The sequence below is a fragment of the Sciurus vulgaris genome (genome assembly GCF_902686455.1).
Source record: "Sciurus vulgaris genome assembly, chromosome: 8".
Classification (NCBI taxonomy): domain Eukaryota; kingdom Metazoa; phylum Chordata; class Mammalia; order Rodentia; family Sciuridae; genus Sciurus; species Sciurus vulgaris.
Window position 1 is genome coordinate 93930029 of NC_136468.1, and position 17733 is coordinate 93947761.

The following is a 17733-nucleotide window of genomic DNA, read 5'->3' on the forward strand; positions in this document are numbered from 1 at the left end:
AAATGTTAAGAATTTCTAATGGAATCCTTCATCAGCAAGTAATGATAGGGCAATTATCTGATAATTGTTAAGTAAGAATATAAAAATGCCTTAAGGACTTTTCCCTCATTTGGTCTGTTCAAAGGCAAATGGCTTATATCAACAAGGTTGTTGTATCTTTTAAGTTTGATTAAGATGACTGTAATCATTATTTTGCTTCAATATTCAGAAATAACAACTTCAAATGTTTCTTTTTTAGACTGGAATTTTTGGCTTGGAATATAAATATTTATTATTTATCTTCATTGTAGGCTTTTGGATATGTACTTTTTGAAAGTATATTCTTATGCCCCTGAAAAGTAATCTCATATAAGTAGGTGCTCTTTGTGGTTCTGTTGTCTACAGTAGCAGGAAGGAACAAATGTTCATTCTGTGACTTTGGTCATTTTGTGGGGCTTATTTAGGGCCCCACAATGTTCATTTGGGGTAATTTGTCAAGGTGTGACATTTTCCAGGTCTCAGTTTTTCTTTCTGAGCATTTTAGACAAACAGAATCTTTGATTGGATAAAGCATCTTTAGTAATCAAGATTTTTAATGTATCACATCTATGAACTTTCTTGGTGATGGGGTAGAATTAAAGAAAAAATTCTGGGGATTAAATCAACCTTTTTAAGTCCTTCATTAAAAGCCAGCACTGTTGGCTATGAGATGCACCCTCATCCTTGCATTTGTGGATAGGATTTAGAATACAAAGAATATTTCCCACCAGGTTTAGAAATTTATGGTAAGTCAACTTTTGTGTCATTAATTACTTAAAGTGCTTTAAATTTATTTTTCATTAATTTGAAGTGCTTAAAAAGCTTTATTTCTATGTAACTCTTTGAAAACATCTCTAAAATCAAATGTTCTTTATTAAAAATTTTCTATTTTTAAGTTTGAAAACAATGTGTGTAAATATATATGTATAAATTTCTAGTAAATATTTTTTGTCTTTTAGTTTCTTTTTTCCTCCCTTCTCTTTCCTTTATACTTATTCAGTTAGAGATTGAAGAAAAATACATGCCGTTGACCAGGGAGATAATCTCTGTAAGAATTGTCTGCAACTTTGTGGATAATCATGTGACCATATTAATATGGGTGCATTTTTGCTTACTCTCTTTTGTTCCATTAATCTATTTGTCTATGCCCACCAACATTGCTAAAAATCAATAGCATAATGTCTTGATTATTATAATTTATAATAAGTTTTGAAGTGAGGTAGTATAATATCTCCAACTTTATTTTCTTTTTCAAAGTTGTCACAGATATTCTAGGTTTTTAGCTTTCTCATATGAATGTTACAATCAGTTTGTCAATTTAAAAATATTCTGCTAGGATTTTAATTGGGATTGGGATTGCATTGATTCCATAAACTAATTTGGAGAGAATTAACATTGTAACAATATCAAACATGATAATAATTTGCTCTACTTATTCTAGTTTCTAAGATTAAAGTGCAAATCTTCATTTATTTAGGGCTATTTCTTTTCTCTTAGGGAGGGTAACTTTCAATGTATAGATCTTACAAATGTTTTAATCACATTTATTCCAAATTATTTTATATATTTTGATACTGTTGTAAATTATTTTGCTTTATTTCACTTTCAAATTATTCTTTGCCAGTACATAGAAATACAGTTAATCTGGTACTTGGATTTTTTAAGATGCAACATTAAGTCACTTCTTGTTGTTAGCTTTTTTGTATATTTAGTTAGATATTCTATGTACATGATCATGTTATTGGCAAATGAAAACAGTTTAACTTCTTTTCCAATCTGGCTGGGTTGTTTGTTTTTGCCTGGACTAGAATTTCTGGAATGATGTTGAATAGGAACAGTGAGAATGGACATTCAGTTTTTTATTAAGTATGTTTTGGCTATAGATATTTTGTCCTTATTAGGGTGAAGAAGCTCCCTTTTGATCCTAGATTATTGATATTTTATCAGAAATAGGCATTGGAATTTTAAAGACCTTTTCTGTATCAGTTGAGATACAGATATCATTGCTTCTAATCAGTTAATATGATAGACTACTTTGATTAATTTTTAAATGTTAGTTCAACTGCATTCTTGAGATAAAGCATACTTGGTCATGATGTATTTATGAATATCAATCTGTAATTTAGTTTCTCTATAATTGTGTGTCATTAATGTGGGGTTTGTGGAATGAAGAGGAAAGTATTTTCTTTGCTACAGTGTTTTTGAAGAGTGCATAATTGGTATTATTTCTTGCTTAAATAGTTCATAGAATTCACCAGGAAGCTCTCTGGACCTAGATTTTCATTATAGATTAGTTTTATTAGTCTATTTTTTTTTTTTTGGTACCTGGGATTGAACCCAGGGATGCTTAACCATTGAGTCACCTCTCCACACCTTTTTAATTTTTATTAGAGACAAGATCTCACTGAGTTGCTAAATGCCTCACTAAGTTGCTGAGGCTGGCTTTTGAACTCTTGATTCTCCTGCCTCAGCTTCCTGAGCTGCTGGGATTGCAAGTGTACTCCACTGTGCCTGACCTGTAATTTAATTAAAAAAAAAATCACTCCCCCTCACTTCTGGTCCTTTGTATGTACATTTTAAATATATAAAGAAACAAATCCTTATTAGTTATTTATTTAAGGGGTCACATTTCCTGACATTCATAAACCTAAATACTACTCAAATCATGGATCTTAATTATCTTCTGGGCTTCTGAAGCTCAGAAGCAATGTTATAATAGTTTTTATTTATTTATTATTCTTTATGTCATATATGACATTAGGATACATTTTGACATAATCACAAGGCATGGAATAGAGGCTGCTCTGATTCAGTCCCCAGCACTTCTCCCTTCCCTCCTTCTCCCTCTCCCCTGCTCCTCTCCCCTCTATGCTACTGATCTTTCTGTGATTTATTTATAGTTTTTAAAAAATGAGTGTCTTGTGAATGAATTGATGTTGAGGTAAGCTGTGGTGTATTCATGTATGTGCACACGCAGGTTCTGTAAGATTTGTTCCGCTGTCCTTCCCTGTTCTCTCTCTCTTTCCTCAATTCCCTTCATCTGCGCTACTGATCTTTCCTGTAGTTTGAAGGAACTCCCTCTCCCTTTTTTCCCTTTCTTTCTTTCTCCTCCCCCAGCCCTGCCCCATTTTGGATTAACTTTTGCATATCAAGGAGAACATTCAGCCTTTGCTTTTTGGAGCTGAATGCTATGATTTTCAAATCACTTTGAAAGATGCTGAATTTGGTTAAAAGTGTAACTATAAAATGTACAGTGAATATTATTTTACCCCAAATAAAAATCTGGAGTCATTTTAAAATATGAAAAATAAAAAACAAAAAACAGGTTGTTCAAATCTTTGGCTATTCACTGTTTTTTTGAGGGGAGAGGGGGTGGGTACCGGGATTGAACTCAGAAGCGTTTGACCACTGAACAACATCCCTAGCTGTTTTTTGGTTTTTGTTTTTGTTTTTTATTAGAGACAGGGTCTCACTGAATTGCTTAGTGCCTTGCTTTTGGTAAGACTGGCTTTGAACTCGAGATCCTCCTTGTCTCAGCTGCTGGAATTACAGGCATGTACCACTGCGCCCAGCTAGCTATTCACTTTTCATTTTTGCATTTCTGTCAGTTTTTACTCTGTATATTTTAGAAGTCTGTCATTAGGTGCATAGAAGTTTAGAATTGTATGTCCTCTTAATTGTTATGAAAGGTTCTCTTACTCCTTGTTAATATTTTTTTTGCTCTGAAATCTACTTTGTATGATGTTAAATAGCTACTCCAACTTTCTTTCAACTAGTGTGAGAATATATAATTTTCTCTTTTAAGTTATTTATATATTCAAAGGAGGTTTCTATAAATGATACACACCCAAGTTTTTAATCTGATATTTGCCTACTTTAAAAAAATATTTTATTTATTTAATTGTTAAGTAAAATTTTGTATATTCATGATGTGCAACATGGTGTGTTGTTACATGTGAGTGGGGGTGTGTACAGCCATGACTCCCTCTCTGGGATTCTCTGGCAGGAGTGGCTATTGGTTTCTTCAGTGGTAAATGACACCAGTGTCCTCTGGGCAACAGGCTGCTTGGGACCATGGTGGTTCAAATTGCATGACTGTCCCTGATAACCTTCTTTGTTCCTTGCAATACGTAGGCATCTCAGGTACACCATTATTACTAGTTGTTCTTTCTATGTTGCTGCAGATTCTTAAATTGGGTATTGAGCTTTCATAGGGCTATTTTGGTTTGTGGATAGCTGTCTATATTAATTTCCTTCCTCCCATACTCCCTCCCTTCTCTCCTTATTTCAGTGGGATGAAGGCTGGCATCTCTTACTCCATCATCTTGGGGATATCCTTTATTCCTTATGATGTTGCTTACTATTTTCTTCTGTCTGCCATATAGCCTGTAAATTGGTAATGGGATCTAGAGTTAGCAGAGGCAGGATTAGTTATTTTGACTGAAGTTCTTTATTGGTGGTAGTATATACTTTCATCAGGGGGCATATGATGTCTGTTTGTCTTTTTTTGTGTGTAATGGTCCTAGCCATTGATATTCAAGGCTGAGATTTACTTCCTGAGAGACTGAAAAATGGTGATCTCCTATTTCATTTGAGCTTTCTTCAATTTTTAGCTGGAATATTTCTGTACAGAGAACCTTTCCCTTAACCAGTATTATTTAAAATGGTGCAGTTTGACTGGACGTATCAGAAAAAATGTTTTTTTTCTTTTTATTAGTAGTTTAAAAAAATACAGATGGTTTCAACTTACGATGGTCTGACTTAACGATTTTTTTCAGCTTTTTTGTGATGCAGCATTTGGCAGACACCATACTTCAAATTTTGAATTTTGATCTTTTCCTGTGCTAGCAATTTGTTTTATGACACTGCCTTCTGGGGCAGCTGTTAGCAGCAGCTTTTACTCAGTCATGTAATCATGAGGGTAAACAATTGATACTCTACACTGTGTTATGTTGCCAGTGTTTTTTGGATGCAGGTTTTCATCCGATTACATGAGATAATTATCACTTTGTTATCAAATAGACTTTGTGTGAGATGATTTTGCTTAAATATAAACCAATATAAATGTCCTGGGCACATTTAAGGTATGCAAAGCTAAGCTATGATGTTGGTTAGGTTAGGTGTATTAAATGTATTTTTGACTTGTGATATTTTCAATTTTTTGTTCGATTTATTAGAACATAATCCCATCATAATCTAAGGAGCATCTATATTTGAGAAATAGAGATTGAAACAAATAAAGATGATTCTCTATATAGTCTGATAGTGGCCATTTGTTTTTGTTTTGCTTTTAGTATCTGTACAAATACATGCCTTTAAATATGTTTGATGTTTCTCTCCTTTGCAATTGTTAACTTTTTTGATACTCAAATATTTTGTCTGTGGCTAGTGGTAGCCTCTTTATTTTTAATTAGAGCTTTATAGTTATACATAGTAGTTGGGTTCATCCTGACAAACTCATACCTGCATGTAAATTGATTGAGTGGTAGCCTCTTTAAGTTGGTTCCCAAGTCCTTTTCATAGAACGCTACTGGTCACTGATAGCTCCCTTGCTGTCTGCTGTGACAATGTATTTTGGGTTCTCTTGTGCATGATCTGCCTCAGACCAGAATTAACCACTAGAAGAAAGGAAATGAAATCTTCCAGCATGTTATTCTGAATCAGAAATTTCAGCAATTGGAAGCTACTCTGAAAATCAGAGTTAATATATTATCGTTCATACATGAACTTTAAATATGACTAGTGTCATAAAAGTAAATTCAACTGTTTTATATTTTAAGTATTAAGTGTTAACTGTGCCTTATGTTTATGTAAGATGATTATTTTCTTTTCTTTGTAGGCTTTGCCAATCAGTCAGATGATGATCAGGTGAATGTAATGGGTTTTCGTTTCTTAGGTGGCTCTCAAGTTACCCTTCTTGCTTCCAAAACCTCTCGTAAGTAAAATCATGTTATTACTGCTTTTGTAAGTTTCTATTAAGTACAATCACAAAGCATTTTCACATCAAGGATTCCTGCAAAGGGTAAAGATAATGTTTAAATATCAAAAACTAAGAGCCATGATATTAAGTGTATATGATGTAAAGGTTATGAAGATAGGATTGTGTTTTGTTAGAGATATGTGACTGGTTTGGGGAATGAAATGGGTTTAAGAGGGGAATTTAACGAATTGAAAATGTTTTTAAGATAGGTATATAGTAAACTGGGTTTTAGGAACTCCTAGCAACTGGAATTGATTTTTTTGCAGGGGAGGTACCAGGGATTGAACTCGGGGGCATTCGGCCACTGAACCACAATCCCAGCCCTATTTTGTGTTTTATTTGGAGACAGGGTCCCACTAAGTTGCTTAGTGCCTTGCCTTTGCTGAGGCTGGCTTTAAATTCACGATCCTGCCTCAGCCTCCTGAGGTGCTGGGATTATAGGCGTGTGCCATTGCACCTGGCTGGCATTGAGTTTTTTGATGTGTTCTCATGTCCCCCATTGGACGTGGGTAGAGATGAAAGTGAAATGGCTTTTACTGATACACATCTCAGTAGGTAGAAAAACAGTAATTATATAGTAAAGTTTGAATTTCAATTTAAATATATTTACTTAAATATATTTATATCAATTTAATATATTTATTGATTTATTCATATGAGAATAATAGTTGAAAATAGTCAATGCAAAACTAACTACTGATGTTTATAGCATACTTAACTTTCTGATCTCATTATGCACATCTTCATGAGATGATGTGAAATATTAAAAAGTGTTTAGTAAATTTGTATTAGGGAAAATTGTGTGTGTGTGTGTGTGTTGAAATAGTGCGGGCACGCTACAATTTAAAAAAAAATCTGAATTTTTTTTTTTTCTTTCTTTTTTTGTGGTACTGGGGATTTGAACCCAAGGCCTTGTGCTTGCAAGCACTCTACCAACTGAGCTATATCCCCAGCCCCCAAAATCTGAAGTTTTTGCAGAGGGCTTTACTTTCTGCTTTAGGCATTTCAGTTTTACTTTGTTACTTTATAATAAGCAGAGTAAAATAAGAGTATTTCTTTATGTGAAAGAATGTTGTTAGCAGGAGGAACATACATCCCATTATGAAACAAACTATATTTCTTTAACTAATATAATAGCTTTTGGAATTTGTGAATTTGGTGACTATCAAAATAAACTTGGGTACAACTAAATATTCTAGATTAAGTCACAGAAATAAAAAAAAAAAAACTCTGAGAAGAATGAGAAGATTCTTTAGTTTTCATGGTCCTTGTGACCTATCACAATTATTTAAATTTATTTTAAATTTAAAAAATTACTTTAGTAAGAATGCTTAACATTTTAAAATATATAATACAATATTGTTGATTATAGGTATATACCACTATTTTTGCTTTAGTTAACTTTTATCATTAGTTAGATGAAAGAATCATTTTGGTGATTATAATTATTCTTTTTAAGTTAAACTAAAAAAGTTGTTGCCCGTTATTCTTTTGGAAGTTTCATATATCTGTCTCTTTTCAGTTGATGGTGCTATATAATAAATCTGAGATTGGGACCATTTAAAAAAGGCAAAAAATTATTTTTTGCGCAAATGAAGGTATTTACAATCTTTTTTAGATAAAGCAGCTCTTAGAGCATTGATGTTACCCACAATTACTTTCTTATTTAAATTTCACCAAATAGCCAGATTTAAAACTGATTTATTCACTTTATTTGAGCATATGGCAATTCCTTGCCATGGCCAAAATGTAGTTTGACAAACTAATGAAACAGAACAGGACCTTTTAAACAAGGAACCAAATGAACTATATAAACTGAAGCCTGAAGAGAAGCCACTATAATTTCCTGATGGTTTCTTGGTGTCAGTGTCCCAGGTTTCTACTTAAGAGATTTGGTGATAAAGGAGATAAGCATGAAATATGTAGATTTCTGGGATTGAGGCAGATATTGGTGCTCCTTTCTGCTCTGTCAGTATATTTATCCCCAAGAAAGCAATGAAATAATATTTTCCCAACCAGTGTTTGGTATTTTTCTTTTCTGTGAAAAGCACATAGTGTTAATTCTAGTGTAGAACTCTGGTTTGACAGAATAATCATAGGAGTTGAAGTAGTAGGACTTAGAAAACAAGTGAACTAGATCAAAGGTGGTGTTCAGAGAATGGATTGGTTGTCGATGCCAAAAGTTCAGATGAACTGCAGATTCTTTTTTTTTTTTTTTTTTTTTTTAATTTTAATTAAAAATCATAAATTTACATAGGGCAATGTTGTTTGATTCATTTTGTTATTTTTTTCCCTTCCCCCCTCCCCTCCCACCCCTTTTCCCTCTATACATTCCTTTCTTCCTCATTCTTACCACCCTCCTTATCCCTAACCCTAAACCTAACCCTAACCCTAACACTAACCCCTCCTACCCCCCCCCCCCCCTATGTCCTCATCCGCTTATCAGCGAGATCATTCGTCCTTTAGTTTTTTGAGATTGGCTTATCTCACTTAGCATGATATCCTCCAATTTCATCCATTTGCCTGCAAATGCCATAATTTTGTCATTCCTCATGGCGGAGTAATATTCCATTGTATATATATACCACAGTTTCTTTATCCATTCATCAACTGAAGGGCATCTGGGTTGGTTCCACAATCTGGCTATAGTGAATTGAGCAGCTATGAACATTGATGTGGCTGTATCTCTGTAGTATGCTGATTTTAAGTCCTTTGGGTATAGGCCAAGGAGTGGGATAGCTGGGTCAAATGGTGGTTCCATTCCAAGCTTTCTGAGGAATCTCCATACTGCTTTCCAGAGTGGCTGCACTAATTTGCATCCCCACCAGCAATGTATGAGTGTACCTTTTTCCCCACATCCTCGCCAACACCTATTGTTGCTTATGTTCTTGATAATCGCCATTCTAATTGGGGTGAGATGAAATCTTAGGGTAGTTTTGATTTGCATTTCTCTTACTACTAGAGATGTTGAACATTTTTTCATATATCTGTTGATTGCTTGTACATCTTCTTCTGTGAAGTGTCTGTTCATTTCCTTAGCCCATTTGTTGGAACTGCAGATTCTTATAATGACAAGCTTATCAGACAAGGTATAACCTTGGGGGAGTAGGTTGCTAAACTAGAGAGGAGGCCATTGGAGACAAGGATGGTGAGATCTCACAGTGGCAGATATTGAAAAGACCTATTTGATGTTTATTCCAATGAATGACAAAAAGAAATACACCCAGACACATCATTTTGAAATTTTAGAGTACTAAGGATCAGGAATATATCTTTAAATATTAGAAAGGAAAAAATAAGCTACTTAGCAGGCAAAAACCAAGACAGCATTTAACTTTTCATCAAAGTCATTGGTTGCTATAGGGCAATGGAGACATTTTCTCCAAGATTGAAGGGAAATGCTTTTCAGCTTAGAATTCTCCATCCTGCTAAATTGGTAATCAGCAAACAAAACTGAATAAACATGTACTCTCAGTGCCACAATGTAGGGCTGAACAATTAACATATAGCGAATTTGTGTAGCTTCAGGTAGGTGTTTGAAAAATGGAAAAGATAACTAACACACTGAACTTTTTCATATCTTGAAAGATTTTTAACATGCTAGAGAGTGTGAATGAATCAAATAAGATCAAGTTTCAAAGTATCTAATTTATCCATTTTAATTATTTTGCTTTGAGATACAGTAGTAGTTGTACATGGGGAAAAGGATTGGGCCTTCAAAAAGCCTTTCTTTTTGTATTTGTCAAAAGAAAGTGTAGTGATCTTGAACTATGTTCATCAAAATATCTTCAGAACGAGAGATGTGAGTCTTGTTTTACTTCATCTTGGTAGACCATATCTTTGTTCTGTTGTCAATCAGCAGAGTATTAGAAATAAAGACAGTGTATCACTTGTGGAGCTCCTGGACTAGTATTGGGAGAGACAAACAGGTAAAGAGAATCAATAACAGAATTTTGGATGTGCTTGTGGAGGCATGCTTTAAGTACTATTAGATCCCCAAGGAATGAAGCTTCACGGGAGATTTTATTTGTAAAGAATTTTGAGGAATGAGTTGGAGATTTAGGTGGAGGGCATTCCAGGAAGAGGGAAAAGTATCTTCAAGTGTTTGATAAAGCATGAGGTTTTTAGAGATCAGTGAATTGTCTTGAGTGTCTGGACGGTCATATTATAGGGACTCTGAGATAGTCCTTTAATGAAGCCAAGAAATTTAGGGACAGTAATGATTGTAATGATCAGATCTAAAGCCATCTGATGCTCACCTCATGCCTCTATGAGCATTTTAAATAATGCAACAATTCATCAATACATTACTATTAATATTGGTCTTAGGAATTCCTTACTAATATTATTAAGGACCATCATGATTACTATATAAAATACAACCTTTAAAAAGTCTTTGAAAAGTAAGTGTAGATAAACTTCCTAAGTGTCTACTAATATTGAAGAGGTTGTATATTTAGAATATTATACTTATATCTACTGAAGATTGTTCATGTTATTTCTTCCAACTTTGGATCTAAAAAGCATTCATCTACTCTTTTATCTTGCATTTAAAAATTTCCAAATAGTATAAATTATGTAGATGCATTGTTTATGATATGAATACAAATATTATTTATATTGATGTTTTCCTGATGTTCTGACATGACTAAAGATTGATACGATGCATTTTTGTGGCCTGTTTAAATAAAAGTATTTTTTTTTCAACTCGTAGAATAGAATGACAGTTGACTGTTTTGATCATCCAAATTTATTTTATTTGGAAACTGAAATGGTTATTTTCACTGAGCTGCCATTACAAGATGCAAAGGAAAAAGAGATAAACAAATTGAATGTTTACTTTGGCAGTCTTTTTGATTACTAGTATTTTAAGCAATTATTTTAAAATGCAGCTTCTAAGCTGTCTTATAAATAGAATTTTTAATTTTTTCTTTCCATGAAATATATAATCTGGAAAGTCTCCAGGGGTAATGTTAATCATCTTGGAGTGCTAACACTAAGAAAATGTTTAATAATCAAAATAATGCCTTATTAATCTTCGACTCCTTGATTCTTATTGATTCTTCATAATCTGAAAAAAGTTAAGAATATTTTTTTCTGAATCCCAAGTCTAGTTTCTCATTTTAGAAAAACTTAGTTTCCTTTTATCCCTGCATATGTTAATGTTTATTAGAAAAAAAGGTATAAGATTTAAAATTACAGAACATATCATACATAGTCAAATGTTTATTATGATGCTGACATTTCTATTATTTAGTAACATTAATACTAGGTGAGATTAGAATATCTATCAGATACCTAGAATTTTATGTACATTTGGGTTTTTCATTGAGTTTTAGATTTTTAACTTGTTTCACTCCACACTTTTGGGTATCAGATAATTTTAATATTTTAATCAACATTTTTGAGCACTAATTTTTCTTGTTCTAAATTTTTATAATACAAAGGCAAATTGTATTTGCATAGGTCTTTGCCATATAGTGTTATACCTAATCTCCCTAACAACCTTATGAGGTGTTTTATTTTTCCTTTTATGTAAAAGAAGAAATTGAAGATTGGATAATGTATTTTAACTGAAGTTATAGATTTAAAATTTTAGTAGATTTTAAGTTTTTCTTGGAGAATAAGATCTGAGAAACTAGAGGTTTCCTTCCTAGCGTGATTGTCCTTAATTGCTCCATATGGTACTGCCATCTATTACCTGGACCATGGTTAAAGTGTTCTAATTGTAAATTTTTTCTTATCTCTTTCCAATTCATTTTCTATTTGGCAGCTCTTGTAATGATGAAAACAAAGAAACAAACACAAATCACAATGCTACCCTCTACCTTAAAAATCTTTTTGTTTATAATAATATGCAAACTCTTTACCAAGCCTTGTGGATGTCTCTGTATGTTAAGAGTTTGACCTTCTTTCAGTTCTTAATATGGACTTTTTCTGACCTAAGGTCTTTGTCTGTGTCATTCCCTCTACTTTAAGGTCTAAACTTTATGCACAAAATGAATAGTAATGTAGACTCTACATACCATAAGTTTAGATCTTAGCTCTGGCTTACAGTTTATCTGGATAACCTTATAAAAATTATCTAATCATCTATAAAATACCAGTAATTGTTTTTAAACTTATAAGATGGTAATAAAATAGTATGTTAATATTACATATGAATAAAATGAGATAAACTCTCAAAAAGTGTGTGGTAATTTCCTGGTAAATTATATGTGCTAGATAAACTCTAGCTCCCAGTATTACTTTCATTATTACTTCTCTTAGGATTACTACTGATGTTGCTTTCTCAGTGTGGCCTTCCATGATCATAGTATCTCAAGAAAACTCCCATTAATCTTATCACAGCATTCTTTTTTGTCTGCCCCTTGTCCTTTCATAACCTGTATTTTGTTATTTGTTTGTTTTCTGCCCTTCTTATCAGGATGAGGACCAGGACCATGTGTGTGTTGTTCACTATTGTCTCCCTATCACTCACTGGTCTTTCAATAGTATATTTTAAATGAATGAGCAGATGTAATGTTACCTTGGATCTTATTGCAACTATAAACTAAGGGAAGTCTTTTGTTACTTCTCATTTGTAGAGTGAATTTCGTTCCTCTGATTTTTCTCTTTCTTTTGAACCAATTTCACATGGTTACTTTATCTTTTTTTCACATGGTTACTTTATCAATTTCTGTTACTTTATCTTTTAAAGTGGGGAATTCTTTGCCCAATATAGGGAATTGAGATCTCTCTCTCAGAGAGCTTATAGTTTCCTCTTCAGATAATTCGTTATAAAAGTAGAAGGGGAAAGTTTAGATTTGTCCACTTTTCACTTCTCACGTTAGAGAGTTTGGTGTCTACCATAGTCTGCGAGGAGTAACGGAGGAGCTCCACCAATAGGTAGCTAGGACATTTGACCTCTCTGGGGGAGGAGTTTGGGTCACTACTGCCTTTCTTGGCCAGCCTACAACATCCCTGCTTTCCTTCATGCAACACCCACGCCCAGTGTAAGCTGTGAATGAGGACTAAACCCAGCACTTCCAGTGAGGCGTCAGGGTAGGTGCTGATTGGGGTTGTCTTTCTCCCTTAACAACTTAGCCCCTGGCCAGCTAGGCGTGAAAGTACTTTTGGTGTTCTGCTGAAAATCCTGTCCATGTATTATTCCCCAGTGGGAAGTTTTGATGTATTTTCACACTATCTTTTAGTTGATAGGCTTACCTGAACATGCCTTGTTTCCAGGTCTTGTAATACCTACATGGTGACTTAAAAGAAGCTGGAGTTCTAGCTAGCTTCAGCCATACTGATAATCGATCTCCTGGAGGAAGTCCTGGCCTCATTGGGCATGGGTCAGTCCTAATGGGTGATGAAGAAACAGTGTGCATGCTTCTGTCATCACTCCATCTTTCTCAGACTCCTCTGAGCTCTTTGAGAGCAGAGGCTCTTGCCTTATTCTTGATTTTATACTCAGTGTCTTGTATGGAGTTACATAAATGCATGAAAGCATGAATAAATAACAGTATGGGTTTAATATGTTGGATCTGAAGATTAGCATGAATAAGACTAGATTTAGAGGATTCTAATACTGTACTTTATCATCATCATTCTTCCTTCCCCCTCTTTACCCCTACTTCACCACAACTGTGCTGCCTTTCAAGCATTAAACCTTCAGTGACATTTACAAAGAAATGTACAAACTGTTAACTCTGATTTTAGTTCTAATATCTTTGTTGGGGAGAAATGAGGAAAATGTTACATTAGCATCACAGGCAGCATACAGAATAATACTGGAATGTGAGGGAACTCTGAGAGGAATGGCATGACAGCAGAAGAGAATACCAGAGTGTTTGCATGGACTGTGGTAGGCATACCTTGTGTATTGTATTCTGTATATAGTTGAAAAGGTAAATGAGTAAAAGGTTCTTAAGAAGAGAGCCTAGTGCTTCTATAGTAGCGAAGTCAAAGGTCCTTAAGAGTAGATGAGATTAAAGCTAGGTCCTTCCTGAAGAATAGGTAGGATTTAGACAGGTGGGGAAGGATATATATTATGAATTCCAGCTCTGGCATTTACTTTGCTTTGTAATCCTTGGCAGGTCACCAAAATTCTGTGTGTTTTGTTTTTCTTTCTACTAAAGGGGGCTGTTGCAATTGCAATGCTTGCCATAGTTGGTGCCCAGCAAATAACAGTTGCTTTTATCACAGCGTTATTGCCACCACTGCCTTCATCATTGTTGGTGGAGACATCATCATCGTCACCACCACCACTACCATCTGCTGTAGACAATACACAGGAATTTGGTTCTCCTGGAACTGAGGTGTCAGGGAAAAGAGGGAAACAAAATTTACATTCAGAAAGGGTCTTATTAGAAAATCTCTCTTCAAATTAAAAACTATTAAAAAAGAAGAAAACCTTGATCATAAATGTTTATTTCCTATCACTTTTCTGAAACAAACTAATGATACCAGCTTGTACTTGTTTTTTGTTTTTTTTTTTAAATTTCAAATCTGCCCTGGCTTTTTTTTTTTAATTGTAAACAAATGGGATACATGCTGTTTCTCCATTTGTACATGGCGTAAAGGCATACCATTTTTGCAATCATAAATTTACATAGAGTAATGTTGTTTGATTCATTCTGTTATTTTTTCCCTTCCCCCCACCCCTCCACCCCTCTTTTCCCTCTATACAGTCCTTCCTTGCTCCATTCTTGCCCCCCTCCCTAACCCTAACTCTAACCCTAACACTAACCCCTCCCTCCCCCCATTATGTGTCATCATCCACTTATTAGCGATATCATTCATCTTTTGATTTTTTGAGATTGGCTTATCTCACTTAGGATGATATTCTCCAATTTCATCCATTTGCCTGCAAATGCCATAATTTTATCATTCTTTATGGCTGAGTAATATTCCATTGTATATATATACCACAGTTTCTTTATCCACTCATCAATTGAAGGGCATCTAGGTTGGTTCCACAGTCTGGCTATTGTGAATTGAGCAGCTATGAACATTGATGTGGCTGTATCTCTGTAGTATGCTGATTTTAAGTCCTTTGGGTATAGGCCAAGGAGTGGGATAGCTGGGTCAAATGGTGGTTCCATTCCAAGTTTTCTAAGGAATCTCCACACTGCTTTCCAGAGTGGCTGCACTAATTTGCAGCCCCACCAGCAATGTATGAGTGTACCTTTCTCCCCACATCCTCGCCAACACCTGTTGTTGCTTGTATTCTTGATAATCGCCATTCTTATTGGGGTGAGATGGAATCTTAGGGTGGTTTTGATTTGCATGTCTCTTATTACTAGAGATGTTGAACATTTTTCCATATGTTTGTTGATTGCTTGTAGATCTTCTGTGAAGTGTCTATTCATTTCCTTAGCCCATTTGTCGACTGGATTATTTGTATTCTTGGTGTAGAGTTTTTTGAGTTCTTTATAGATTCTGGAGATTAGTGCTCTATCTGAAGTATGATTGGCAAAGATTTTCTCCCACTCTGTAGGCTCTTTCTTCGCATTGCTGATAGTTTCCTTTGCTGAGAGAAAGCTTTTTAGTTTGAATCTATCCCAGTTATTGATTCTTGCTTTTATTTCTTGTGCTATGGGAGTCCTGTTGAGGAAGTCTGGTCCTAAGCCGACATGTTGAAGATCTGGACCTATTTTTTCTTCTATAATCTGCAGGGTCTCTGGTCTGACTCCAAGGTCCTTAATCCATTTTGAGTTTAGTTTCGTGCCATGGTGAGAGATGTGGGTTTAGTTTCATTCTGTTGCATATGGATTTCCAATTCTCCCAGCATCATTTGTTGAAGAGGCTATCTTTTCTCCATTGCATATTTTTGGCCCCTTTGTCTAGTATGAGAAAATTGTATTTATTTGGGTTTGTGTCTGTGTCCTCTGTTCTGTACCATTGATCTACCTTTCTATTTTGGTACCAATACCATGCCATTTTTGTTACTATTGCTTTGTAGTAGAGTTGAAGATCTGGTATTGTGATACCCCCTGTTTCACTCTTCCTGCTAAGGATTGCTTTAGCTATTCTGGGTTTCTTATTCTTCCAGATGAATTTCATAATTGCTTGTTCTATTTCTGTAAGGTACGTCATTGGGATTTTAATTGGAATTGCATTTAATTTGTATAGCACTTTTGGTAGTATGGCCATTTTGACAATATTAATTCTTCCTATCCAAGAACATGGGAGATCTTTCCATCTTCTAAGGTTTTCTTCAATTTCTTTCTTTAGTATTCTGTAGTTCTCATTGTAGAGGTCTTTCACCTCTTTTGTGAGATTGATTCCCAAGTATTTTATTTTTTTTGAGGCTATTGTGAATGGGGTAGTTTTCCTAATTATTCTTTCCAAAGATTCATCACTTATGTATAAAAATGCATTAGATTTATGTGTATTGATCTTATATCCCGTACTTTTGCAATGGTTGTTTTCTTTTTAAGAAAAGTGGTATTTTGAACAATCAAAATTTGGGTGGTTTTATTGTACTTATTATTAGATACATGGCAAAAAGGATCATACTGTACCGCTTGCCCCTGGAATCATCTACCTTTGCATTTAGATTTGAAATTATTAAGTGATTGATGCAGAAAACAGCAACAAGATACTAAAAGTATGTTTTTAATAAAGCTAATTGAAATCATTTGTGTTACAAAAAGAAATATTTTTTCTTTTAGTTTTAGTATTTGCATCAAGGTTAGTGATAGCTCACTTAGTTTCAATTGGTAATTGTGGGTTAACAAGCATTTTATTTGTTATTTACTTTTTTATTATTTTTTTCTTTTTTAGAACGATATCGCATTCAGAGTGAACAATTTGAAGATCTTTGGCTCATAACAAATGAGCTTATTCTCCGCCTTCAGAAATATTTTGAAAAACAGGGAATCAAAGATTTTGCATGTTCTTTTTCCGGAACTATGCCCCTTCAAGAATATTTCGAGTTGATTGATCATCATTTTGAGGTGTGTATGATTATAACCGACATCATCTGTAATCCCTAAATATGCAGAAGAACTGCTGTAGTGTGAGAATTTCAGCATAGATGCTAGTAGGCTGTATGCTTTCAGTTATTCCTATGTGGATGGTGGGTTTCGAGAATTCATTCCTGCCCTCTTGCCCAGTTTGTGATCAGTTGCAGACATTTACAGAGTAGCTGCCTGAAGCTAAGCAAGGTCTGGCCTTGAAACAGAGCTGATTTAATTCTCCCATATGGGGACTTAACCCTTGACCCCAATAACCCAGTGTTAAAATTGTTTGAGCTTATGGGCAGCCATTTGGCTAACTAATTCTGGCAGGCCATAAATGAGGTGTGATTATAAAGTAAAGTGATTTTTTTTTCTTTTTCTTTTTTAACAAGCATAGCAGCGCTTCTGCCTCTGATGAGGGTTAACTACTTAAAATATTCCCTGGTACCTGGCTTAAGGGTGTTTAGTAAATGCTGAATGATTAAATGTCTAAATAAATGAGATCTGACAGTGACTTCATTGCTATTTAGTGTTGAATCTTCATCTGTTGAAGATTAATTTGGTGTTTGGAAAGAGTCATGTTTTGTGAATGGGTTGGACAATGACCATCATAGTTTAAAAAATTCTGTATATTAAAACAAAGCCAGGAGGCTGCACTTACTTTACATGTACTGTAAACAGACTCCTATAGGCAGTACAAAATGGGAATGTTGAAAGAATTTTGAACCTTATTCAAGTAAGCATTGGTTCCTAGAGTGACTACTTTTTAAGGACTAGTAGATATTTCAG

General features: G+C 34.4%; 1 protein-coding gene across 8 annotated transcripts in view; it reads left to right on the plus strand.

Annotated features, from left to right (window-relative positions):
• Nucleotides 1-17733, plus strand: part of BBS9 (Bardet-Biedl syndrome 9) — a 457168-nt gene that overhangs the window by 223841 nt on the left and 215594 nt on the right. For all 8 annotated transcript variants that reach the window (XM_079152332.1, XM_079152331.1, XM_079152335.1 and 5 more), the window contains 2 exons: nt 5858-5953; nt 16769-16941. In XM_079152332.1, the coding sequence (XP_079008458.1) occupies nt 5858-5953; nt 16769-16941 (269 nt within the window). The remainder of the gene's footprint in view (nt 1-5857; nt 5954-16768; nt 16942-17733) is intronic.